At 42.9% G+C, this 27,446-nt stretch overlaps 1 protein-coding gene across 1 annotated transcript in view; it reads left to right on the forward strand.

The window, feature by feature from the left end:
• The window catches only part of SP3 (Sp3 transcription factor), a 204,667-nt gene extending 180,405 nt beyond the window's left edge, over nt 1-24,262 (forward strand). Inside the window, exon 5 of the mRNA XM_044075353.1 lies at nt 22,590-24,262. Coding sequence (XP_043931288.1) covers nt 22,590-22,912 — 323 coding nt within the window. The 3' untranslated portion in view covers nt 22,913-24,262. The remainder of the gene's footprint in view (nt 1-22,589) is intronic.
• Nucleotides 24,263-27,446: the final 3,184 nt, after the last annotated feature.

Consider the following 27,446-nt stretch of genomic DNA (forward strand, 5'->3'; position numbering starts at 1 on the left):
CCAGTTGGCAGCAAGCAAGATCTGAGGGAAGATCAAGTTGCATCATGGGATAGGGAGTTTGCCTTGAGCTGGTTGAAGACCTCTAGCTTTTGCATTTGGCTGAGTCAAAGCCAAGGATTGGCTCCAAACCCCATCAGTAAGAATGAAGGTGAGATGAACAGCTTACATGGAGCGTTATGATGAGTACATAACTTCTTTTTTTGGGTAGCTATCACGTCAGCCAGGCAAGTTTTGGAACAGGCATTGTGTACCAAAAGGCCCTATCTGGTCTTCCATAAAGACAGAGTATCACTCCGGACGAAACTATCCTTCCCTGCCCAAAGTTGTTTCTGATTTTTTTCCATTAACCAGACCATTGACCTACCAGTGTTCTTTCCAAATTTTTCCAATAAAGGAGAGTACTGCTTACATTCCTTAGATGTGCACAGGCAGCTGAGATCCTACCTAGACAGGGCCAAACCTATGCGTAAATCTGATCAGCTTTTCATTTCCTTTTCTGAGCCTAGAATGGGAAGTCCTGTTTCCAAGATTATCGAAATGGCTAAGGGACTGCATACGTTTTATCTATTCTCTCACAAAAGAACCTATGCCTAAGGTTAAAGCCCATTCCACAAGATCTATGGCAACATCTAGAGCTCATCATTCCAGAGCTTCCATGGGTGACATTTGCGCAGCAGCCACTTGGGCTAAACCTCATACATTTATCAATCATTACAAATTGGATTTGGTCTCCAGAGGGAGAGTTGACTTGGGCTCAGTGGTACTCAGGAACGTTCTTCCATAATTGCCGCCCATGGGCTTCAAGGTAGCATGGGATTCTGACTTGTCTAAGTGATGAACGGAAAGAAGATTAACATCAGATAAAGAAGTTGTCTTACCATAACATTCCATCTCTGTTGTTGATCTTCTTTCATTCATCACATCCCACCCTCCTTCCCCCACCAAAGGTTCCTGGGGGATGCTTTGGGTCCAAGTGGTGTCCTAGGGTATTTGCGAGGAAGTGGCCTCAGCTTTACTTCTCTGTCTCTAGCAAACTCAGTCTGAGATAACTGGGAGAAGGGCATACTGGGTAGAAGCTTAGCTCGAGAGTTTTTGGCTGGAGCGAGCTTGGTAAAAGGCCAACTCTGTTCCGAGGGCTCGGAACCAAACCCATCAGTGATGAATGAAAGAAGATCAATAACACAGATGGAACATCATGGTAAGATATAACTTCTTTTTTTGTAAAATTATAGACTTTAATGTAGCTTGTGATTGCAGCTTTTGCTTATAAAAATGTATTTTATTAGAGACGACTTTGATTACTGCAGCACAGCCCATACCAACCAGCAAGTTTCAAGGTGTTTTCCATCTGTGCTGCTTGCATTGAACATGAAGTTTAAGAAAGAGGGTTGTAGGCTGCACTATAAACGTTCATGAACTTCACCTTCAACTTGTGTAGCAAAAATCCAGTGAAAAACACCACAGGTTGTTGGGTTCTTGGACAGAAATGCTGCAAATGCAGCCTTGACTGAGGCTCAGTGATTTATTACATAGAGAGTTTGCTCATCCTCCTGATCCTGTAGTTTGTCTGCTTCTTAATCCCACTCCCATGTTCCACACTGACTCTGCTGCTTCACTGTCTCCCTAAAACTACTGAAACTTCCCTTGGAGCATTCTTGTGACACTACAGGATCTGTGTGAATTACACCCATATGTTCATTGCTGCTTAAAACTACTTGAATTTTCATTGGAGCATGTGGTACAGGTAATACAGTAGCATTTGCCTGAATATGGTATACAATCTAGTAGGTTGTCTTTCCGTACTTTTAAGCAGTTCAGACCAGTAAATATTCATACATTTTAAGCCTATTGCAAATGTTCTGATGCATGCAGTTCTACATATATTATTAAATGACTGAAGCATGGACTATGGTTCATTGATTTTATTATTGAGGATTTTCATATTATCCTGATTTGTGTATAGCTCCCAAAAAGAGCATTTTATTAAAGAAAAGGAAGACATATTAACAAATTAACAAGACTGTATGATGAGACAGGTTTCCAAGTACTTTTTCTGGCTATCAGAAGTGATCAGGTTTCCAAGTACTTTTTCTGGCTGTCAGATGTGATCAGTTTACAGGCCAGTGATTCAGTTTACTTTCTCATAAATGAATAGCTTTGAATGCTTGATCAGGCAGTGGGTGACTTTATTAGTATGTTTCCTTCTGTCTTCACAGCTCTCTTGTACTTGCATTGCACACTTTTGTGTACATTTGTTCCTGCAAGCAGCTTGTTTTCATGACATTAACACTTTCAGTATCATTTTACTGGCACGATTTATCAAAGCAATTTCTGTCTGCAGCGTATGCAGACTATTAATAGTGGTAGAAGATTATTTATGCTATGCTTACAACTATATGTCATGCAAAACATATTTGTAAAACATGTTCCACATTTTTGCTTTGTCTTTACTCATTTTACCCCCTCACCCAGCCATTGTCTCTTCTACATGCATCTAATCATAAGTTCATAGGTAGGTACTAGGCTGTCTGCCCGAGGGCATTTATAAGTCTAGCTAGTGTGTCAGCCTTTGCCGCCCCATTGATTAATTAACTGAGCCTCTGTCAAGAAGAGCCAATGAAGTGATCCCAGGGGTGTATTTTCTGTTACCCATCCACTCGTCAAGGTTTCTGTTGAAGAGGGTTAGTGAGGGGCTCTGCCTAATGTAGTTAGGAATTTTGTTCCAAAGCATGGGGAGTCACTGTGACAGGAATCTATCCCTCCAGCATGTTCTATTTATTGTTGTGGCAAGGTTTAACTCACTAGAGAGAGTGGCTTGCAGTGACTTGGATTTCTTTAGGTGGAGCATGTCCATTAATTCTGAGTTGGACATGGCTTTGTAAGTCAGGCAGAGATCACCTCTGAGTAAGCGATATGCCACTGAGTACAGCCGGAGTTTTTCCAGTCGGGCTGCATAGGACATATGTTTGAGGCCAATAATCCTCTTGGTGAGGTACATTTGTGGTCTTTCCAGCTGTTGGAAGTGTCTTGTGAGGTACATCCCAAATGGGGCATTGTACTCTATGATGGGTATGATGAGTGACTAGTAGAGGGGCACTATAACCTCTTTATTTCTAGATGCGAACCCCGTAGTAATTAGATGGGCTACATAGAAGGATTTCCTAATTTCTTTGGCAATGTGATTGTCAAAGGAGATATTACTATCTACCTGGGTCCCCAGATCTCTTATTATCTCTTCTGTGTTAAGGGGGCTGCCACCTGTGTGGTAATTCATGGGTGTTTTGTTTTTCCCCAAACGGGATGACTATGCATTTTTTGACATTTAGCTTGAGACCATGACTTTGACACCAGGTGTCCGTCTCAGTAAGGCCCTTTTGGAGAATGTCCGTGTCAGCCGGAGAGTTAATTATGGCTCCCAGTTTGCAGTCATCGGTGAACTTGGTTAGCCATAGTCCTCCTGTGTTTGCCTGTACTTCTGAGAAGTATATGCCGAACAGTAGGGGTCCCAGGACCAAGCCTTGAGGGGCACCACTTGTGACTGATTTAGAGTCGGACCTGGAACCCGCTATTCTTACCATGTGAGTTCTGCTGTAAGCCATTTGGCAACCCATCTCATGACTTCAGGCTGGTGAGTTTTTCTATAATTCCTGAGTGTGGAATGGTGTCAAAAGCCTTGGCGAGGTCAAGGTAGGCTGTGTTAACCACCTTCCCCTCATCTATGGCCTTGGTGACTGTCTCGAAAAAGTCAACCAGGTTTAGTAGGCATGATCTGCCCTTAATAAAGCCGAACTGGGTCGGGTCAAGTATTTGGAGGTTCCCAATGTCTTTGTTAATGAGTTCCATGATGATGCACTACATAGCCTTGCAGACCAGGGTAGTCAGGCTTATGGGGCGATAGTTACCAGGGTCAGTTGTGGCCCCTCCTTTGTGGAGCGGAATAACCGTTGCTGTGTGCCATTCTATGGGCACGTAGCCTGTGGAGAGGCTGGGGTTGAACAGTGTGTTTAGGCGGAGGATAAGTTTGTTCTGTAGTTCGTGCAAGACGCAGCCTGGGACACCATCTGGCCCCATTGACGCTGCGCTTTTGGCTTTTGAAAGGGCTGTTATCACCTGTGCGTCTGTGATTTCCAGGACACTACACTTTTCCGGTATTGTTGCAGGCCCTTTTGGGGGTGAGAGGGGGGTGAAGTTTGCACTGAATCTCTCTGCCAGGATGTTTGCAATCAAATCAACCTGTTTGTTTTGTGGGGCAAGAGCCAGGGTTCCCCTGAGATAGCTGAGGGGCCTCAGCTCATTAATTCTTGATCTGGTAGACCAAGTCAGCCCATTAGTTTCCTAGCTTCCAAATGAGGAAAGTCTGGTGGTAGGGATCGGTAAGTTTGCTGGTCCTGCAGAGTGGCTTAAGCCCTCCACAGACATACCAGTGGAACACCTCCTCCTTCATAGCAGCTTTGCAGGGTGTGCTTTGTGCTGCCTGCTACAGGGAGCTCCCTTTACATGCTCACTTTGCTATATGAATAGCTGCAGCAGAATGTGCCTGTTAGGTTTTTGTTCATGGGTGAAACATAGTACTCCTGTTAAGTTTGCACCACCTAACTGGCAAGCTAGAGCTGCCTTCTTCCTCCCAGGATGGGTGAGCCAGCAGTGGCTGTTCACGGATACCCATTTAAGTCATCTCAGTCAGGCGCCTGAGCCATAGTCAGGGCTTTACCTCTGTGTGCTACCAGAACTGACTATTCACTTTTGACTTTACAGCTCACTTGTGATTTTGCATACGTTATGCTTTCTCAAGTTTTAAATGTATATAAAGTAATCTTTTTCTTCACACATCAACTTCTTATGTTATTTCCTGCAGTACAGCTTTTTTTTTTGTCTGTACTCTTCCAAAGGGTGTGGCTTGAACCTCTTAAACGAAGTTATTGCCTCACAGTTCAAACAAATGTTCAAATCTCTAGAACCATAAATGCCATGTAAATGGCAAACTTTTTCCGCACAAAGTCCTCTTTACCACGGTTGCATGCATTCAGTCGTAGGTTTTAAGCTGGATCTTTTAAGCCGCAATGCACACAAATATGAATTTTTTGTAACATTTTGTAAAGAGGTTATGACAACTCTGTAACCATTCTAGTGTTACCCATGCTGCCAACATTTTCTTAAGGCGGCTGTGAGCTTTCATATGAGACTGTGGTACTGTGTCTCATTTCTTGAGATACTTAGTTTGACGATTGCAGTTCAAATACATAGTACAATGTCTTTTTTAGCTGCTCTAGACAGAGGTAGAGTAGTATAGTTTGCCATCGTTTAAGCTTTTAGATGAAATCTTCTAATACCTTTTATATAGAATGGTTTTGAAATTCATTCAAGTATGAGCAAGCAATATTTGACACCTAGATACATTAGTATGATGTAACTGCAAAAATGCCTGGTGATGTCAGTAGGCTGTAATGAGTTAGCAGCGTGACTGTTTCAGTGATCTGGCATTGACACGATTACTTCTAATAGTACTTATGATGCTGCCTCAAATGTATGCATATTGTAAGTCACAAAATTGTCAGCGGCTTGATTTTTAATTTTGTAGCGTAAGCATCAGTGTATTCATAAAGACCATGTGCCCTTGGAGAACACATTGCAAATGTCAGTCTCTTTGTTCATACTAATTGTCAGACAGTTGTCTCATTGCTGCAGTATTTTTTTCGCCATGTTAAAGCACAAAAATATTATTCACTTAAAGGGTTTCTTCCACTGGGATGTGCAGAAATGTAACACACTGCATCTCTTTTGGCTTGTGTATTCCCTTTGTAGTCAGGAATAAGTATTTTTTTTTATCTGCAGTTTCTAGTTCTCAAATTTCCCTTGAGAGAGAGACTTCCTGTGAAAGTTCATGTTTCACTGTTGCAGTCATCACCTGTGGGATGTTCTTTGTGTTTCACTGTTGCAGTCATTACATTTGGATAATCTGCTGGCAGGTTGCCCTCAGTCGGCCTGATTAACAAAGTCTTGGGTCCTGCGTCGGTTGCTGTCCCTTCTTCCATGACATCAGTTCATCAGGGGTATAAAACATGCAGCCAACGCCATTACATCAGTCTTTCTTGCCACGCGGTGTCTGAAGCAGAAGCAGTTCACAAGTGCCGGTTGGCAGACTCCTGAAATTTTCGTTTTTGAGTTTCAGAACTGAAGTCTTCAGCTAAAAGCTAAGTACCCCATTGGGGAAACTTTTTATTGCTCCTTACCGATATCAGTAAAAGTTAATAATTGCATTACTTGTGGGAAGCAAATACCTCATAAGGATTTTCATTTGTACTGTATTCCTTGCCTAGGCCCTGACCACAACGTGCCTTGCTGTCGGTTTTGTGCTAAATTTAATCAACTCACTTTTAAACGTCGGTATATTTTTGCTTCTGAATATTTTGGCGCACAATTTAATTATCCAGAAATGTCGGTTAGAAATCAGACTACCGGAATACCTAAAAAACGCAAAGAAAAAGACAGAGACAGACCATTGAGGACCTAAGCCAGTCGCAGGTTCGCTGGTACTCAGTGAGGTGCTTTCGCAGCCCCTGATACCCGCTACTTCTGATTTGCAGGCCTCTACTGAGACCCAGTCGGAGTCCGGTATGCTGCAAGATGCTTCAATTATGGAACCCACGGATGTCTCTTCCTTAGATGGGTCCGGAGCTGCTGTGCAGGCACTGGCTTCTGAGGGTGTTTTCAGGCTTACAGATTTGTATATTAGACCAACGCCATCTTCAAAACTAAGGCCAAAATCTAAATCTATGTCTAAAAAACGACGTCTGGGCCACATGTGCAGGCCCCTATGCCTAAAAAACAAATCTTCAAGATGGCTGAAGATTTAATTACTCTGATCAGGGGTAGGCAACCCCCTCCTAAGAGGCCTAGGCAAGACATTGATTATGAATCTTCTGAACAGTATTCTATTTCTTCTGATTCTTCCAATGAACAGGATTTATCTGTACCTACTTATGAGGACTCTGATGCAGAAGATTCTATTCTTTCTGCTTCTCCCCTGAGGATTTTTCCTTTGGGGAAGCATTACATACCTTAAAGGAACTTTTCCACTGGGAAAGTCAGGATTTCTCTGAATCTAAAGAGAGACTTGGGATTTTCTTCTTCTTCCACAGCATAGGCCTTTTGGCTATACCTCCTGTTATAGACATTGATGTTTTTTCAGAATCTAGTATGGCTCCTGATTCTCTGCCTCCGGTTCCTTGTAAGCCAGACAGATACTACATGGTTCCTGACTCCCACAAATTCCTTTTCAAAAATCCTATTGCTGATCCTGAAACCATTTCTCAGGATCCCAAGGGCATTAAAGTCTCTACTGCTAAAAATCCTATCCCTGCTGATAGAGATTCCAGGGTGCTGGATAGATGGGGCAAGAAGGTTTACACTTCTGCAGCCTTGACAATCAGGGCTTTAAACCGTCAATTTCATATGCTTAAATATCAGCAGCAAATCATGGGACTACTTAAGCAGAAAATGATGTTCATTTCTGACTATGTGGAAAATAGATTTACAGGATTTATTACATTTAGTTGAACAAGTAGGAAAACATACTTTGCAATGTGGTTTTTATTCCTTGGAGGCCTCTTGCAGGGCTGCTGTAACTGGGTCTGTGCTAAGAAGGCATGCTTGGCTCAAAGAGCAAACTCTGCCTGATCATGTTAAAGCAAAATTGTTGGATGCTCCTTTACAACAGGACCATCTCTTTGGTAATAAGGCTGAAGAAGTTTTAAAAAAGATGGAAGATCAAGCTAAATCTATGCAGACTGTGAAAGATTTGTTACAAGTGCAGCCTACTAAGAACTGGTCCTTTCCAGTCCCTTTGAGAGCCTCTCAAGTCAAACCCAGACATTTCAAAGGCTCCAGGGTTCAGTCACAAGGGTCTTTTAGAACAAAACAATGGGGTGCCGCCACCTCCAAATCTGGAAGCAACAGGGCTCCCCCCTATGGTAAACAGTCTCAATGATGTCCCTCTACACTCACCAAGCACTTACCTTTTAGCCGCCCCTTTGGGCGGAAAACTGGCACTTCATGCATGAAACTGGCAACTTATAACCCAGGACAAATGGGTTCCAAATATAGTATCCCAGGGATACAGATTCCATTTCCACACGTTGCCAATTCCAAATGGATGGCCAGACCTGCCCCCAACTCAGTGGGCAGAGGCCCAGAAACAAGTTCTGTCCCTCATGAACATGGGGGCTATTCAACCAGTACCAGAAGAGCAAAAAGGACAAGGTTTCTACTAAAGACTTTTCCTGGTACCCAGAAAAGACAAATCTGTCAATTCTGGGCTAATCTACTCTTAACACATTTCTGGACATTCCAAAATTCAAGATGCTGACTCTGCAACAGTTGCTTCCTATGCTAGGCAATGATGCCTGGTTGGTAACTCTAAACTTAGAGGCTTACCTGCATATCCCAATCAGGGAATCTTGCAGAAGATAACTCCACTTCAAAGCAGGCTACTTGCATTACCAGTTCTTTGCACTGCCCTTTGGCTTATCTACTGCGCCCAGGGTCTTCACAAAGTGCCTGGCTCCAGTATTTGCATTTTGCAGGCAAAGAAAAATTCAAATATATCCATACCCGGACGATTGTCTAATTCGGGCAGAAAACAAGGACATTCTTCTAAAGCATCTGGCGTTTGTAAAAAGGGTTCTAACTTGTCTGGGGTACACCATAAACGAAAAGAAATCACAACTGGTACCCTCTCAAAAAATTACATTCCTGGGTGCAAGCTTGAATACATCTGCCCAGATGACTTGCCTTACGCCAGAAAAGCAAGTTTAATTGGTGACTTATTTCAAACAGATGGCCACAAAAACCCTGCTATCTGCAAGACAAATTCTGCAAGCCTTGGGGTTCATGGCCTCCTGCATTCTTCTAATTCCATATGCAAGACTGCATGTGAGGAATCTTCAGCGGTACTTAAAAAGTTTATGGAGTCAACATTGTCACAGCCTGGAAACATTGATTCCTATCGTACCTTGCCTGCAACTAGAGTTCCTATGGTGGGCAGAGGCCTGCCACCAAAACAAGGGACTGCCATTCACTCCACCCTCTGCCGCCCAAACCCTAACTACAGACTCATCAGATTATGCTTGGGGGGCTCATCTGGTAAGGAAGTGCATTCAGGGCAAATGGAGCCCAAGTCAAATGCATGTTCATATCAATCAGAAAGAGATGCTAGCTGTACAGAATGCACTGACAGCCTTCAAGGACTACCTTCATCCAGGACAATTAATGATAGACAGACAACATTACAGTTATGTGGTACATAAACAAGCAGGGGGGTACACATTCCTACCCCCTTTGCAGACTAGCCATGGCATTGTGGAACACGGCCTTGACCTATCAAATACAACTACAAGCTCAATTCCTGCCAGGAAAGCTGAATACTCTGGCAGACGAACTAAGCAGAAATCTTATGGACCCACACGAATGGAAACTGGAGCCACAAATTTTCAACATGTTGACACGCAAATGGGGGAGTCCAGACATAGATCTCTTTGCCTCACCCCAGAACGATCAGTTGGACAAATTCTGTACAAGAATTCATCACAAAAAAGCTTGGAAAGTGGATGCTCTATCAGTCTATGCTTTCCCCCCTCTGCCTCTGCTCTCCAAAGTTCTACTAAAAGTCAGACAAGACAAACTGATTGCTCCAGACTGGCCTCGCCAACACTGGTACTCCCTCCTGTGCAATGTGTCACACCTTCCACCGTGGCACCTGCCTCAGACACCTTACCTACTGTCTCAGCAGAACAACCAAATTCTGCACACTCTGCTCCAAACTTTGAATCTTGCAGTGTGGCTAATCATCTAAGTTCACCCTTGGCATCCCTCGGCAAACCTGTGATGGATGTCATTTTGGAGGCGAGAAGGCCTAGTACTAGAAAATCTTATGTTGACAAATGGAAAAGATTCTGTGCCTGGAACCAGTCACAAGGAATAAGCACAGCAATGCCCAATATTCCTCAGATTTTGCAATACTTAACTGAGATGCTTCACAAGGGCCTATCTTTTTCTTCCATAAATATCCATGCCTCTGCCATTTCAGCACATTACAACACAGATCCTCCCCTCTTCTCTCATCCTTTGCTAAAGCAGTACCTCAGAGGAGCCAAAAACTTAAGACCTCCCAGGAGAGCTCCAACCCCTGCATGGGACCTCAAATTTGAATTGGAAAAACTCCCTCTCCATCCTTTTGAGCCAACTTCTACTGCAGACCTAATATTTCTCTCCTGGAAAACCTCTTTCCTTTTAGCAGTCACTTCAGCTAGAAGGATTTCTGAATTACAGGCTCTTATGGCAGTGGAGCCTTTCATTATTTTTCATGCGGACAGGGTGTCTCTCAGGACCAATCCATCTTTCATGCCTAAGGTGGTATCCCGTGTGGCTCTTAATCAGACCATTCATCTGCCAACTTTCTTTCCCAACCCACAGAACAAGGGTGAGCGGATTCTGCATTCATTGGATGTACACAGACAACTTAGATTTTACTTAAACAGGACAAAATCTCTACGAAAATCTGAGCAACTACTGGTGGCATTTGCTGCAGGGGCTGAGGGAAAGTCTATTTCAAAGCAGACTATTTCCAAATGGATAAGCCATTGTATTAGTTTTTGCTATATGCACCATGGTAAAACTTTTCCCCAAGGGATCCGATCTCACTCCACAAGGGCTGCATCTACTTCTGCAGCCTTTCTCAGAGGTGTTCCTACCAGAGACATTCTAGAAGCTGCTACCTGGAGCTCAGTTCATACGTTCGCCAAGAATTACCATTTACCTTTCTTCTCCAGAGTTTGAATTTCAGCTGAACATGTCTAAAGCTAAATATCCCATTAGGGACCCTTTTTCTTGCACTAACCAATGTCCTGAAAAGTTAACAAGTGTCTTGCCTGTGGAAAGCGGATACCACACCGAGACTTCCATTCTTACTGCGTCACTTGTTTAGGCCCAGACCACAACGTCCCCCATTGCTGGTTCTGTGCCCTCTTTAATGCGAAAACCATTTGCTGTAGAGCTCTTATTGCAGACAGTTATTTTCATGTCCTGTCTTTGCATTCTAATGTGACGTCCATCAGCCAACAATCCATGGACATTCCAAAAAAACGCAGCGATAAAGATAGAGACCGACCACACAGACTAAGCCTGCTGACGACTCTACTGCTGAGCAGGTCGTCAGTTCTCCGGAATTCAGTGAGGCGCTTTCGCAGCACCTGATATATGATTCGATATCTATGCAGGCCTCTACAGAGACCCTTTCGGAGTCCAGTATGCCACAGAAATCTTCGTCTTCTGAGCCTTTGGCTCTCTGCCTCGGTTGGGTCCGGAGCAGTGACGCAGGCAGTGGTTTTCCAAGGAGGCCTTTCGCACTACCGAATCTAGGCAAAAACTGACGTCTTCTCATCCAACTACCATCTCTGTCAGATGGATTCTCTCAGGGCTAGAAGCCAGGCCACTCCTAGAAAATCAAATCTGCTTCTAGCCACCATCTTGCTCCTGCTTCACCACCTCAAGCACAAATGCTTAAAATGGTTGAGGATCTCATCTGCCTTATCCAGGGTAGTCAGGCCACAACTTCTAAAAGGAAAAGGCACCCTTCTCCAGAAATTGAAAGAACAGGATTCTGAGGAGTCTGACTATTCAGATTTTGAAGAACAGCAACCTCTGACTGCTTATGAGGATTCAGATGCAGAGGAATCCATCCCCTCTGCCTCCCCTCCAGAGGACCTTTCTTTGGGGAAATCCTTTACACCCTCGGGGAACATTTCCATTGGGATTCTCAGGATTTACCCCAGTCTAAGAAAAGACTTAGAGTGTTTCTGGACCTGCCCCAGCACAGACCACTGGCCATCCCTTTTATTCTAGAAGTGGATGATGTTTTCCATGAATCCAGCTTAGCCCCTGATGCCCTCTCACCTGCTCCCAGTAAACCTGACCGGTATTAGAGTACTGGATTCTCACAAATACCTGTACAGAAGTCGTGCTGCAGACCCAGAGGTCATTACACAGGGACCTAAAGGAACAAAGACTCGTCCTAACAAGAATCCTGTGAAAAGGATTCCAGAGCTCTGGACAGATGGGGTAAAGAACTATACACCTCTGCAACATTACCTATCTGAGCACTCAACTGTCAGTTCCATATGTTAAAATATCAACAACATACTTTGGAGCTATTAAAACAAAAGATTTCTACCTTTTGTGACTGTGACAATTCAAAAGTTAGCAGATTTACTGCACTCTGCTTGTCAAGTGGCCAAACACTCATTACACTGTGGATATGACACCCTAGAAGCCTCTTATAGGGCAAACAGTGTCAGGACCTGTCATTAGGAGACGTGCATGGCTGAAGGAACAAACTCTCCTTGATCATGTCAAGTCTAAACTAATTGATGAACCCCATGGATAAGGACCACTTCTTTGGAGTAAAAGCAGAGGAGGTGCCTGAAAAGATGGAAGACCAAGCAAAATCTATGCAAACAGTAAAAGATTTCTTTCAGGTTCAACCTCCCTGGTTCAGCAGGAACTTTCCCTCTAAGCACTGGTCCTTCCCTGCACCCAGCAGACCGTGCCAAGGTAAGCACTGCAGGGGCAGACCATCCAGGTCCCTATCCCAGGGCCAGCAGAGAACCAAACGGTGGACCACATCCGCCCCAAAGGCAGGGAGTTCTAAGCCACCCTTCTATGGCAAAAATTCCCAATGACTCTCCCTCTGCCCTCCCTTCACACACCAAAAGCTAGGAGGAAGGCGCTCTCCCTCTTCAAAGAAAATTGGCTTTCTGTAACAAAGGACCAATGGGTCTTAAAGATCATTTTTCAGGGATACAAATTCTCTTTCAGCGAACTCCCAATTCCAAGAGGGTACCTAGACTTGACTCCAAATTAGTGGGCAGAGGCATTGAAATGGGCCTAAACTCTCGTATACTAGGGGGCAGTAAAACCTGTCCCCCCAGATCAAACAAGCAAAGGCTTTTATTCCAGACTATTCCTTGTTCCCAGAAAAGAGGTCACTTGGCACCCTATCCTGGATCTATCCATTCTGAACACCTCCCTGATGGTCCCCAGATTCAAAATGCTAACTTTGCAGCACCTGCTGCCTATGCTGACAAAAATGCCTGGCCTAGTGACACTAGACCTAAAAGATGCCTACCTCCGCATCCCCATAAGGGAATCCTGCAGGAAATTCCTGCACTTCAGAGCAGGGTCACAACACTTTCAGTTCTCTGCGCTGCCCTTTGGCTTATCTACTGCACCTAGAGTATTCACCAAATGGTTAGCCCCAGCCATAGCATTTTGCAGATAGAGAAATATACAGATTTACCCTTACCTGGACGACTGCCTCATTCAGGCAGAGTATAAAGAAAAGCTGCTCGAGGACCTTCTCTTTGTCAGATTCCTCCGAACTTCCCTAGGGTTCACCATCAACGAAAAAAAGTCAAAGCAAACACCCTCCAGGAAGATCATTTTCTTGGAAGCACTGCTAGACACAGCATCCCAAATGGCCTTCCTATCCCCAGAAAAGCAGAGCTTCCTGCCCCTCTACTTTACCCAGCTGGCTTCCAGAAGTAACCTCACTGCGAGGAAGTTCCTGCAAGCCCTGGGGTACATTTCATCTTGCATCCTTCTAAATCCTCTGGCCAGGCTTCACATGAGAAAACTTCACTGGTATCTAAAAAAAACTTTGGTGTCAGCACTCTGTCTCTAGAGACCTCTCTCCCTCTGATCCCATGTATAAGAGCAGAGTTTCTCTGGTGGGCAAGGGCCTGTGCCCAGAGCAAGGGTCTTCCCTTCATCCTCCGCCCTGCCAGCCAGACCATCACCACCGACACCTCAGACATTGCTTGGGGCGCTCACCTAGTAGGCAGGTGCACCCAAGGTCTTTGAGATGCCCAGCACCTTCCTTTACACATCAGTCAGAAAGAAATGATAGCAGTACAAAAGGCTCTGACATCCTTCAAACCACATCTCATGCCAGGGGTTCTCCTTATAAAAACAGACAACACCACAGTAATGTGGTTTATCAGCAAACGGGTGGACCCAATCTTACCCTCTGTGCAAGCTAGCCATGAACCTCTGGCAGACAGCCTCCTCCATGGGTCTACAACTAATTTCCCAATACCTTGAAGGGGTCAAAAACACCCTGGCAGACCACCTAAGCAGAAACATACTGGACCCCCATGAGTGGCAGCTCCACAGGAAAATCTTTCTGCAGATCACTCAGGAGTGGGGGACTGCAGAGGTGGATCTCTCTGCTTCGCTTCTCAGCCACCAACTGCAAAAATTCTGTACCAGGGAGTATCACCTCCTAGCGTGGATTCCTTGACCTTCCCATGGAACTCCCTCTTGGTGTACGCGTTCCCTCCTCTGCCACTTATTCCCAAGGTACTGATCAATATAAAGGAGGAGAGACCAAAGGCCATCATCACTGTTTCAGATCAGCATTGGTACCCCGTACTGTGCAGCCTGACTTTACAGCCCCCCAGCAGCTTCCCCTGATCTCAGACGTCTTGACCCGGGGGGGGGGGGGTACTTGCACCCAGACTTGCAGGCTCTCAATATTTCAGCATGGCTAATACTTTAAAAGCAAACAAGGGGTCCCTGTTAAGCAAACTGGTCCTAGACTTTATCACAGAGGCCAGAAGGCCCAGGGCCAGAAAATCTTACGCAGGGAAATAGAAAAGATTCTGCTCCTGGAGCCAGTCCAGAGGGGCCAGTACCTCTCATCTTTCCATCCCTCTTATCTTGGATTACCTAACAGAGTTACTCAAAAGTGGCTTCTCCTTCTCTTCTATTAAAATCCATTGCCTCAGCCATTTCAGCCCATTACAGTTAAGACTTACCTCTCTTCTCTCATCCTTTGATTAAACAATTCCTCAGAGGGGGCCTCTAATATTAGACCTCTGAAGGCCTCCCATGCCAGCCTGGGACCAGAGTTGTGTTTTAGAAAAACTAACCTTAGCTCCTTTCGAACCTGCTGCTTCAACAGAATTGAAATACCTCTCCTGGAAGACTGCCTTCCTACTAGCTTTCACCTCAGCCAGAAGGCTTTCAGAACTTCAGGCACGCATGGCTGTTGAGCCCTTCATTATTTTCCATGCAGACAGGGTCTCCCTGAGGATTAACCCCTGCTTTATGCCCAAGGTGGTATCTGATGTGACCCTAACTTCAACCATGCCATACACCTTACCCACCTTCTTTCTCAACCCTCAAAACAAGGGGGAAAGAATTCTGCACTTGCTAGACGTGCACAGACAACTCGGATACTATCTGGACCTTAGTAAACCTTTCAGAAAAACAGACCAGCTGCTTGTCAGCTTTGCCCAAGTGGCAGAGGAAGCCCATTTCCAAGCAAATCATTTCCAAATGGATATCCCACTGTATCCATTTCTGCTACACACTACATGGGAACCCCCTCCCCAAGTGTATTCTTACCCATTCCACTAGGACAGCCTCCACTTCCACAGCCTTCCTCAGAGGAGTCCCCACCAGGGACATCTTGGAAGCTACCACCTGGACCCCTCTGTCCATACCTTTACAAAGCATTCCCACCTATCTCATTTTTGTAAGTCTAGGGCAGGGTTTGCCTCTGCAGTTCTGCAGAGCTTGCTGACCCATGCCTAGGACTCTAACCTATCCTTCTACCCCACTCCTCAGCTTTGGGAGTCCTCCCACAGGTGATGACTGCAACAGTGAAACACGAAGAACATAGTACAATTGTGTACACTTACCATAAATGTCGATGTTAGTGTAGTTGCAGTCCTGGTTTCCCAGCCTCCATCCCCCTTGTATCCTCTTTCCGTAGGGGGACATAAGCTTCCCACGGTGGCTTTTAGCCACCAGGACCACTTTACCTTATTTCCATGTGCTTCTGACGGGGTTAGGGCAAGAAAAACTGATGTAATGACGTCTGCTGCCTTGTTTTATAGCACTGATGACCTGACGTCAGACTACAGGCGACTGCAGCTGACACAGAAAAACAATGGTGTTTGGGCCGGCTAAGGGCTACCACAGCAGGGATAACCCACAGGTGATGACTGCAACAGTGAATACACACTCTTAACATCTACATTTATGGTAAGTGTACACAACTGCACTTTTTACCTTTTCTTAAATGAAGGCCGATAATGACTTATTTGCAGATGTTCTTGTGTTTCACTGTTGCAGTCATTACATTTGGGTAATCTGCTGGCAGGTTGCCCTCAGTCGGCTTAATTAACAAAGTCTTTGGTCCTGCGTCGGTTGCTGTCTCTTCCATGACGTCAAGTAGTCAGGGATATAAAACATGCAGCCAACGCCATTTTATTCAGTCTTTCTTGCCGCACGGTGCCCGAAGCAGTTCATAAGTGCCAGTCGGTCGACTCCTGAAATTTTCGCTTTCGAGTTTCAGAACTGAAGTTTTCAAACTAAAGCGAAGTACCCCGTTGGGGAAACTTTTTGTTGCTCCTTACCGATGTCAGTAAAAGTTAATTGCATTACTTGCGGGAAGCAAATACCTCATAAGGATTTTCATTTGTACTGTATTCCTTGCCTAGGCCCAGATCATAACGTGCCTTGCTGTCGGTTTTGTGCTAGATTTAACCAACGCACTATTAAGCATCTGTATATTTTTGCTTCTAAATATTTTGGATCAAGATTTACTTGCCTTGAAATGTCGTCTGTTAGTCCGACTACCAGAGTTCACAAAAAACACAAAGAAAGAGGCAGACCGTCTAGGTCGAAAACCGACATCGAAGCTTCTCCTAAGCCAGTCGTCAGTACTCAGTGAGGCGCTTTCGCAGCCCCTGATACCAGCTACTTTTGAGTCTCAGGCCTCTACCGAGACCCATTCGGAGTCCAGTATGCCGCTAGATTCTTCGAGTATTGAACCCACAGATGTCTCTCCCTTGGATGGGTCCGGAGCCCCTGAGCAGGCACCGGCTTCTGAGGATGTTTTCAGGCCTCAACATTTTTATATTAAACCAACGCCAGCCTTAAAAACAAGGTCAAAAACATCTATGTCTAAAAAACCGACATACGAGCCACGTGCTCAGGCCCCTATGCCTAAACAACAGATGATCAAAATGGCTGAGGACTTAATTACCTTGATCAGGGGTTCCCAACCCCCCCCCCCCCTTGCTAAGAGGCCTAGGCAAGGCACTGATTATAAATCTTCAGATCAGGTTTCCATTTCTTCTGATTCCTCCTCTGATCAGGAATTCTCTATTCCACCCTATGAGGATTCTGATGCAGAGGAATCCATCCCATCTGCATCTCCTCCTGAGGATTACTCTTTTGGAGAGACTTTGCATACTTTAAGGGAACATTTTCACTGGGAGAGTCAGGACTTCTCTGAATCAAAAAAGAGGCTTAGGGATTTCCTTCTTCCTCAGCATAGGCCCTTGGCAATGCCTCCTGTATGAGACATTGTTGATGATGTGTTTTCGGAATCAAGCATGGCTCCTGATTCCCTACCTCCCCTCCTAGTAAAGCCAGACAGATATTACAGGGTTCCTGACCCCCACAACTTTCTATTCAAAAATCCTGCTGCTGATCCTGAGACTATTTCACAGGGTCCCAAGTGTGTAAAGGCCTCTACAGCCAAAAGTCCTACCCCCTCTGATAGAGATTCCAGGGCACTGGATAGATGGGGAAAGAAGGTTTATACGTCTGCAACCTTGGCAATCAGGGCCTTAAACTGCCAGTTTCATATGCTTAAATATCAACAGCATGTTATGGGCTTACTGAAGTAGAAAATGATGTTGATTTCTGATTGTGTGGAAAATAGAGTTACAGGAATTGCATTCAGCAGAACAAGCTGGAAAGCAAACTTTGCAATGTGGTTTTGATTCCTTGGAGGCCTCTTGCAGGGCTGCAGTTACTGGAGCAGTTACTGGATCTGTGATTAGAAGGCATGCCTGGCTCAAGGAGCAAAATCTCCCACATCATGTTAAAGCTAAATTGTTGGATGCCCCCTTGCAGCATGATACTCTGGTAATAAGGCAGAAGAGGTTTTAAAGAAAATGGAAGACAAAGCTAAATCTATTTCTTGCAAGTGCAGCCACCCAGGTTCAGTAGGCACTGGCCTATTGAAAATTGGTCCTTTTCTGTATCCAACAGAGCCACGCAAGGGAAATTCAGGTGCTCAGAAGGCTGCAGATACCAATCACAGGGTTCTTACAGGTCAAAGCAATGGGGTGCCTCCACCTCCAAATCTGGAGGAAACTAAGCACAACCCTACAGTAAGCAGTCTCCATGACTTTCCTCTACCTTCACCAAGCACTTACCTTTTGGCAGCCCCCTTGGAGGGAAAACTAGCACTTCATGCTCAAAATTGGCAGTTAATTACCCAGGACAAGTGGGTATTAAACATAGTATCCCAGGGGTACAGATTTAATTTCCATACTTTGCCAATTCCAAACGGATGGCCAGATCTGACACAAAATCAGTGGGCAGAGGCTCAGGAACAAGTTATGTCCCTCATGGATATGGGGCTATTCAACAGGAAAGGAAAAAGGACAAGGTTTTTATTCAAGACTTTTCCTGGTACCCAGAAAAGACGATGCCTGGTGTCCAGTACTAGATGTATCGATTTTGAACACGTTCCTGGACATTCCAAAATTCAAAATGCTGACTTTACAGCAGCTACTGCCTATGCTGGGCAGGAACGCTTGGTTAGTAACTCTAGACTTAAGAAGCTTACCTGCATATCCCAATAAGGGAATCATGCAGAAGATACCTCCGCTTCAAGGCAGGTTTTTTGCATTAGCAATTCTCTGCACTGCCCTTTGGCTTGTCTACTGCGCCCATGGTCTTTACAAAGTGCCTGGCACCAGTAATTGCATTCTGTAGACAAGCATACAAATTTATCATTATCTGGACGACTGTCTCATTCAAGCAGAGGACAAGGACACTCTTCTTCAACATCTGGCGTTTGTAAAAAGGCTTCTAACATGCATAGGGTACACAATAAACAAAAAGAAATCCCAACTGGTACCTTCTCAAATTACATTCCTGGGTGCAAGCTTGAATACAACTGCCCAGATGGCTTACCTTACGCCAGACAAAGGCAACTGACAACATACTTCAAACAAATGGCAACAAAAACCCAGTTATCTGCAAGACAAATTCTGCAGGCTTTGGGGTTCATGGCATCCTGCATTCTACTAATTCCATATGTGAGGCTGCATATGAGGAAACTTCAATGGTACCTAAAAAGTTTATGGAGTCAACATTGTCACAGTCTGGAAACTATGATTCCTCTCATTCCCTGCCCACAACAGGAGTTTCTTTGGTGGGCAGAGACATGTCACCAAAACAAGGGACTGTCATTCACTCTACCCCCTGCCACTGAAACCCTAACTGCAGACGCATCAGACTATGCTTGGGGGGGCCCACCTGGCGGGGAGATGCATTCAGGTCAAATGGAGCCCAAAACAAATGCATCTGCATATCAACGAGAAAGAGATGCTAGCTGTTCAGAATGCTTTGACAGCCTTCAAGGACTTACTTCATCCAGGACAACTACTGATAAAGACTGACAACACCACGGTTATGTGGTACATAAGCAGGGGGTGTACACATTCCTACCCCCTTTGCAGACTAGCCATGGCATTGTGAAACACAGCTTTGACTTACCAAATACATCTTCAAGCTTAGTTCCTGCCAGGAAAACAAAATACTCTGGCAGACGACCTAAGCAGAAATCTTATGGACCCCCACGAATAGAAACTGAATCCACAAGTCTTCAGCATGTTAACACAGAAATGGGGGAGCCCAGACCTAGATCTATTTGCCTCTCCCCAAAATTATCAGCTTGACGAATTCTGCACAAGAACTTATCACAGAACAGCATGGAAAGTGGGTGGCCCTATCCTTCAGTTGGAAAAACCTATCAGTCTATGCTTTTCCCCCTCTGCCTCTTCTCTTCAAGGTCTTACTAAAAGTCCAACAGGAAAAACCAGAAATGATCCTAGTTGCTCTGGACTGGCCTTGCCAGCACTGGGACCCAATTCTAAAGAATATGTCTGAACTTCCTCCTTGGTACTTGCCTCAAATACCTCATCTATTGTCTCAGCAGAACAATCAAATTCTGCACACTCCGCTCCAAACTCTGAATCTTGCAGCATGGCTGATCGTTTAATTATTCAAACAGCACCTCTCAGTAAATCTGTGATGGATGTCATTTTGGAAGCCAGAAGGCCTAGTACTAGAAAATCTTATGCTGATAAATGGAAGAGATTCTGTGCTTGGAACCAAGCACAAGGAACAGACACAGCAAAGCCCAATATTCCTCAGATTTTACAATATTTGACTGAGATGCTTGACAAGGGCCTATCTTTTTCTTCAGTAAAAATCCATGCCTCTGCCATCTCGGCTCATTACAACACAGAGCCTCCCCTCTTTTCTCATCCTCTGCTTAAACAGTATCTTAGGGGGGCCAAAATTTAAGGCTTCCCAGAAGATCACCAACTCATGCATGGGACCTCAATTTTGTGCTGGAAAAACTCGCCCTGCTTCCTTTTGAACCAGCAGCTACTGCGGATATAAAATTTCTGTCTTGGAAAACAGCTTTTCTCTTGGCAGTCACTTCAGCAAGAAGGGTTTCAGAACTACAGGCTCTCATGGCTGTAGAGACTTTTATTACGTTTTACCCAGACAGGGTGTCCCTCAGGACCAATCCTTTTATGCCTAAGGTGGTATCCAGTGTGGCTATTAACCAGACAGTTCACCTGCCAACATTTTACCCAAATCCGCAGAACAAGTGGGAGCGGATTCTGCATTCACTGGACGTATACAGACAACTAAGATTCTACTTGAACAGGACCAAATCTCTCAGAATATCTGAGCAACTACTGGTAGCATTTGCTGCAGGGTCAGAGGGGGAAGGCTATTTCAAAGCAGACTATTTCTAAGTGGATAAGCCACTGCATTCGTTTTTGCTATACTTGCACCATGGTAAGCCTGTGCCCAAGGGGATCAGGTCACATTCCACCAGGGCTGCCTCTACCTCAGCAGCTTTTCTCAGAGGGGTTCCAACCAAAGACATTCTAGAGGCTGCTACTTGGAGCTCTGTTCATACCTTCACAAAGCATGATCATTTGCCTCTCTTCTCCAAATCCAGGGCAGGCTTTGCCACTGCAGTTCTGCAGGGCCTTATAGCCGCTCCTAATGCTGTTTAGTTCCATCCTCCCATCCATAACTTTGGGATTCTACCCAAATATAATGACTGCAGCAGTGAAACACGAAGAACATAGTACAGTTGTGTATACTTACCATAAATGTAGCTGTTCGAGTGTATTCACTGTTGCAGTCCGGGTTACCCACCCGCCATCCCCCTTTTCTATAACTTTTCTTTCCTTCACTATATACTAAAGCCTTTGTGGTGTATTTGCTTTTAGATGAAGGTAAAGTTTATGTTGCTAAAAGTGCATTTCCATATATTTCTGTTTTTATATATATATATATATATATATATATTTTTTTTTTTTTTTTTGCTCCCCATTTGGGGGGCACTTGACATCTGGGGTAGGAAAAACTGAATAAAATGGCGTCCGCTGCATGTTTTATACCCCTGACGTCATGGAAGAGGAGACCGCAACCAACGCGGGACCCAAGACTTTGTTAATCAGGCCGACTGAGGGCAACCTGCCAGCAGATTACCCAAATGTAATGACTGCAACAGTGAATAAACTCGAACGTCTACATTTATGGTAAGTGTACACAACTGTACTTTAGACGTCAAGCAACATTTGGTAGTCAGGATGGCTTAAATAAGATGGATGCCAATTGATTGCTTTCAGATTCATCAGTGCATGCTTTAACTTGTCCAGTATACACAAGGTATCTGACCACGACCATATAGAGTACATTATTTTTTTATGACTGCCCTTTTAAAAGCTGAATACTTCAAATCTCCTGTTTTTATATATAACTTAGAATGCCAGTGGTAGAACCACCGAGGAGAGCCCTTCACAGATATTTATTGAAATCTGAATATGATGACCTGGCTGTGATTGGCAGTTTTAAGGGATCTTGGAAAATGTTTTAGCCAGTAGCTGTTTGCATATCATTAAGGGACTCCACATTTAAATTTTTAAAGGTGCGAAGATGGCATTGCAAGAAAAGTAAGAAGCACTAGTTAAGGACTTCTCCCAAATATTTCAGCACATTATTCTCCAAGCCACTCTGCGGTAACAATTTTTGAAAGGGAGTATGCAGAAGAGAATCAAGGTTAACAGCTTATGTGAAGAAATGTTAGTTTTAGATATATAGTACAGGAGAACTGTTAAGGCTTGGAACTAACTTGCTATGCAAGTAAGACTTCTACTTGTGAAAAAGAAATATGCATCCTTGAAAGATATATAGAAGAAGTTGTGGAATAATCAGTAACTGCTGTCGACAAAATTTTACAGAAGAAAGTTTTATTTTTTGCAGTTGTGTGTAATCCTTTTAAGAAAAATGATGATGTAGTTAAATGGCTAGTAAATGTGATGTACTTTCCAAAAAGTGGTGATTGCTTATGAGACATGTTATAAATAAAGGATTCATTTTTGTGATTTTTTTTTTTTTTACTGTAAAAGGTGAAAAGAAGTTTGTGTGTCCAGAATGTTCAAAACGTTTTATGAGAAGTGATCATCTTGCCAAGCATATCAAAACTCATCAGAATAAAAAAGGGATTCATGCAAGCAGTGCAGTGATGGCTTCAATGGAAGGAACTCATGCAGCTGATGACAGTTTAATTACACAAGGAGGAACTACACTTATTCTTGCAAACATTCAGCAGGGATCTGTAGCAGGAATTGGAACTATAAATACTTCGAGCACCAGCAATCAAGAGATCCTTCCAAATTCGGACATACCATTACAGTTGGTCACGGTTACTGGAAATGAGACAGTGGAATAATTTAAAAAGAAATTTAAGAAAACTTTGCTAATTGTTATTTTTATATATATAGTAAAAAGGATTATCGTCTCTACGTTCTTTAGATATCTTTTTATTGATGTGCAAAAGACTTTGAATTGACAGTACTTCGTTCCACATGACACTGAAATGCCTTATTTTGTATAATATTCCATAGTATATTCAAATGGTAAAGTTGCATGTGTTTTGTAGGTACATTCAAATCTAGGAGTTCAGAAACTTAACACGCTAATGCAAGAAGGAAATGAATTTGGAGACAAGTTCAACACGTTTAAATGAACGACCTGGAATAGCTAAGTGTAAAAATGAGAACTGGGTGGTATTTATCTATTGTAACATATGTGAGTCTATGGTGAGTTCAATTTACAATCACAGTATGATAAAATAAATTTTGTAATTTTTCATTGTAATTCTCCTCTTGACATAAACTTTTAATATGCATTAACTGACAAATCATGTTTTCAGATGGAAGTTACCTGTACTGATTTGTCATATTGAAGCTAATTATTTTAAGTTTAACTGTGTATAATATTTTGTTACCCTAATAAGATTTTGAAAAGTACATTGTAACATGGAATTCAAGTAGTAGTCACATTTTAATCCTACTCAAAGCCATGTATAAGGGTTATTTTGCCAAAGTACTATTTTGTTATTCTTTTCCATGTAACTGTTGTATTTGCCCAGTATTGCTTAGCAGCTGAATATAAAATTTTATAGGTGGAGGAAACAGGGTAATTAAATATTTTATGTGATTCTTTCCCTTTGAATTACAACTTAAGGACCAAAATAGTGTGTTTAGGTGGTGTTCCCAAACTGCTTGGCAAAGCATCTTTTCAAAACGTTTATTTTTGGGGAAGGCGGCTGCAACAAAAAAACTTAATTTTGGCCCATTTGGCTTGAGCATTATAACTAGTCTATTTTTGTCATGTTATCGGGGAGGGGGGGGGGGTGATGTGATGATCCATTGAATTGCGCATTGCCCATTTAAGTACATTATCAACAAGTTCAGCTTAACTGGATTTATTGTAGCTTTAAGAAACTTCTTTGCTTCTTGTACTTTACTTTTGTTGTCTGTAAGATTGGGTAGAATCATAATCCTACAGGGAGTAAGATGCTAAATCTCAGTATGGTTCCCAGGGAGGAAAATATATAAATATTTATGGTGACTGTACTCCCAAAATAGTGCTTCTCTAAGAAAAACATGGCTTTCTTATATTCACTTTCAGATAGTGTACATTTGTCCTTTTGTAGTATTGTTTGCTATTTTTACTGCCCTGCAAAATATGTAATCAGTATGTTTTAGCTCTGATAAATATGTATGTCTTTTTATTATGTGACTGTATTCTTTTTTTTTTTTTTCTTTTAACTGTTCAGTTCTTCAGTCACTAGAATTGAAGTATATGCACACATGTATGCATATTCTTGCAGTGGTACATACAGCACACTTTTTACCGAAATTTATGGACATGCATCAATACCAATAACAGATGAGTTATTTTTGAAATTGGAATTTTTATTTAAGTTTGTAACAGGGCCACCTCAAAGTTAAAAAAACAAAAAAAAAAAAAAAATTTAAATACGTTTAGAGTGTGTTATAACAGTGTAGTAGTTAATAAACACTATATTTTCTTTTGAAATATGTTGAGGTAAAGTTCAGCTATATCTAATGTGTTAGCATGTCTTTTTTTGGGGGGGGGTAAAAGAACAAGTATGTTATAAGAAAAAAAAAATATCTACAGAAATAGGTGATATAAAATGTAAAATACCTCAGTTCTTTGCCACAGCAGCCTATTTCTGCAGGTCTTCATAGGGGAAAATCCTGTGTTAGTATTTACTGTATATATACAGTGGAACATCCTTGTAAACTTTGCCTTAAAATGTTTGATCATTAGTCACCTTTTTGTGACTGTTGCAGTTTAAATTCTGTCAATTACAATTCTGTTTATTGTGCTATTGTGCATGTAGTTGTGTGGCACTGTAATCACTTCTGGTGTGTTTCACTGTCAAGGAGGTCTTACAAGATGGATTATTGCTTAAGCATAGTTCTGGATAAGCAGTAGGATTCAGCTTACATAGAGTGGGTTGTTAGGGCATAGACAAGGGGCTGAGCTATTAAATGACTTACAGTAGGCAGTGGGACTGCAGTTTGGTGGATTTGCTGCAGTGTATATTGTATAGATAAACAATGGAGAGAAAGAGATGCATGTGACTGGTTGCTGACATACAAGCTAGTTGCAGCGCGACAGTTTATTCAGTGACAGCATCTTATTTATAACATTATTTGATTTAATCAGCTGCAGCTCATACCTACCTACAGACAGATGATGTGCATCTTAAATCAACCATTGCTTTAAATGGTTTCATCCTTAAGTGTATGGTCTTGCCTAACATTCCATATGAGCATGATGGCTTCATCTTTCAGGTAAAACGCACAAAATAAGAAAACGTCAGCAAAAGCTGCAAGAAAATAGCAAAAGTTACAAAGATATGAAGTATGGTAAAAGAAATGTTAAAGAACTACAGGTTTTATCTGCTCTACTTTAAATGTGATGGAGAGGATATTGTGCATGTAACCCTTTGGCTGTCCTCTAAAGTGCCATAAAATAATATTCCCTGCAGTTAGCTAAAACGTTCTTGTTGTGGCATTCTTGTTGCAAGAGGAATGTTTTGAGAACCTACATTTTGTACTCGACAGCTGCACACTCATGTGCCTGTCTCTGTTAATGTATATATGGACACGCACACCTAATATAAACAAATGCATACCGTGCATTTGGTCAACAGCCGGAAGTGCAGGGCTGCTTTGTTGAGCATCTTGGTTTGTCGAATGGATGTTTTGTCAAGATATTTGTTGCATCAAAACGGGAAAGTGGGATTTATGCTAGGTGTGTGTGTGTGTGTGTGTGTGTGTGTTAGGGTTCAAGTAAGGGGCTAGTAAGTGATCAGGTTAGGTGTGTGTACAATTGTGAATGTTTAAGGTTAGGTTAGGGGATAGATTTAGTGCGTGAGTTGAGTGTCCAAGTGGTCTTGTTTAGTGGTAGTTTTATGGGAAGAGCTTTAAGTTAAGATGCATGCTTGGTTAGGGTTAACCAGCATTACTAAGATTGGAATAGCGGGACAAAGCCCCCTGCCCCTAACCTTTAATGCTCATTTAACTTAAAGCCCATTCCCTAACTTTGAATGTGGTCTGGTTTTGGGTACTTAATCAGATAATTTGTGCATAGAAGAGATCAGATGTATTGAAAACAAATTTATTACAATTTTCTGATGTTTATCTTAAGGATTGTCATAGAGGTGCATTCTTAATATGAACGTGATGAGTTGCAGACAGATGTGCCCCTATTAGCTGTAAACAACAGTATGGGATCCCAAGATGTAGTGAGGCTATATCTCATGCCTTTGCAGTCTGCAGGAAGTCCTACATTTAAGGAAAAACCCCACACCATCTTAATTTTCTGATTTGCCTCCGAAGTAAGTGGTTCTCTCTATAGTTTCATAACACGTCAGATGCTTCCTTGTCTAATCTGGGAGAGTTAAGACTGGTAAATTGTCATCTGATGTGGTCATTTTCATTCATTTCTCAACTGGTGGGTTTGGATCCAAAACTCTGATCTGACTCTGCTGCTTCTTCCAGATCATCTGATACTAGAATTCTCGAGTTCCTCCCTTTACCCACAATGCCCCACAAGTCTAACATACCTCAGATCCCATTTGCCACCAGTAAGTTTCAGATGCAGATTCCTTACACTCAAGCATTTTGATGTAATTTTTCAGAGTTACTATTAATTGGGGCTTTGTGAGTTATTACAGTTATTTTACCTGCCTTTCCTCCCTCCCATAATATACTGTGTTTAGCTTCTCAAATGTGTTAACGTTTTCTTCGGTAGTTCTGATTACCATTCTTGGTATTCCCTTGTATTCCCAGAATACCTTTTTCTACCATGTTAGTAGTTTCTTCTTTCCCCTCCTTTCTCACATTTTCTTCCTTAAAAAAAAAACAGGCATTGTAGTATCTCTATTGGTTTAGCTATTCAACTTTCTGCTAAGAACAATTTCTTGTTGCATATTTTTGTGGCTCAGTCTGTCAAGACATCAGAACCTTTGGGTTTTAAGAAGTGTATTTCGTGTGGGCATAAGATCCAAAATTCTGATGCCCATAGGGAATGTTTTTATTGTCTGGAACCGGCCCACCTTGATATTGAATGTGATGTCTGCTCTGGTTTCAGTACTCTGGCCTTGATTGATTATTAAGAATAAGTTGATTCTACGGGGTTTTTTGCCTTTTAAATCCTTGTTGGTGCCTGGGGCTCAAATCCTAAGAAGCCTGAAAGACCTAAAGGTGATCCTCAATCCATTGACAAGGAGTCTCTAAAAAGGTGGTCTGAGCATACCAGAACTTCGGCTCCCTCCATGGAGCCCTCTGCCAAGGTCTGAAAAAAAAGTCAGATCTCGGTACCGGATCCAATACCTCGAAGTACAAGATCTCCCTGGATCCATACCCCTCTGTTGCTATCAA

This window comes from Protopterus annectens, chromosome 6.part1 (genome assembly GCF_019279795.1).
Source record: "Protopterus annectens isolate FY-2018-M chromosome 6.part1, PAN1.0, whole genome shotgun sequence".
NCBI lineage: Eukaryota > Metazoa > Chordata > Ceratodontiformes > Protopteridae > Protopterus > Protopterus annectens.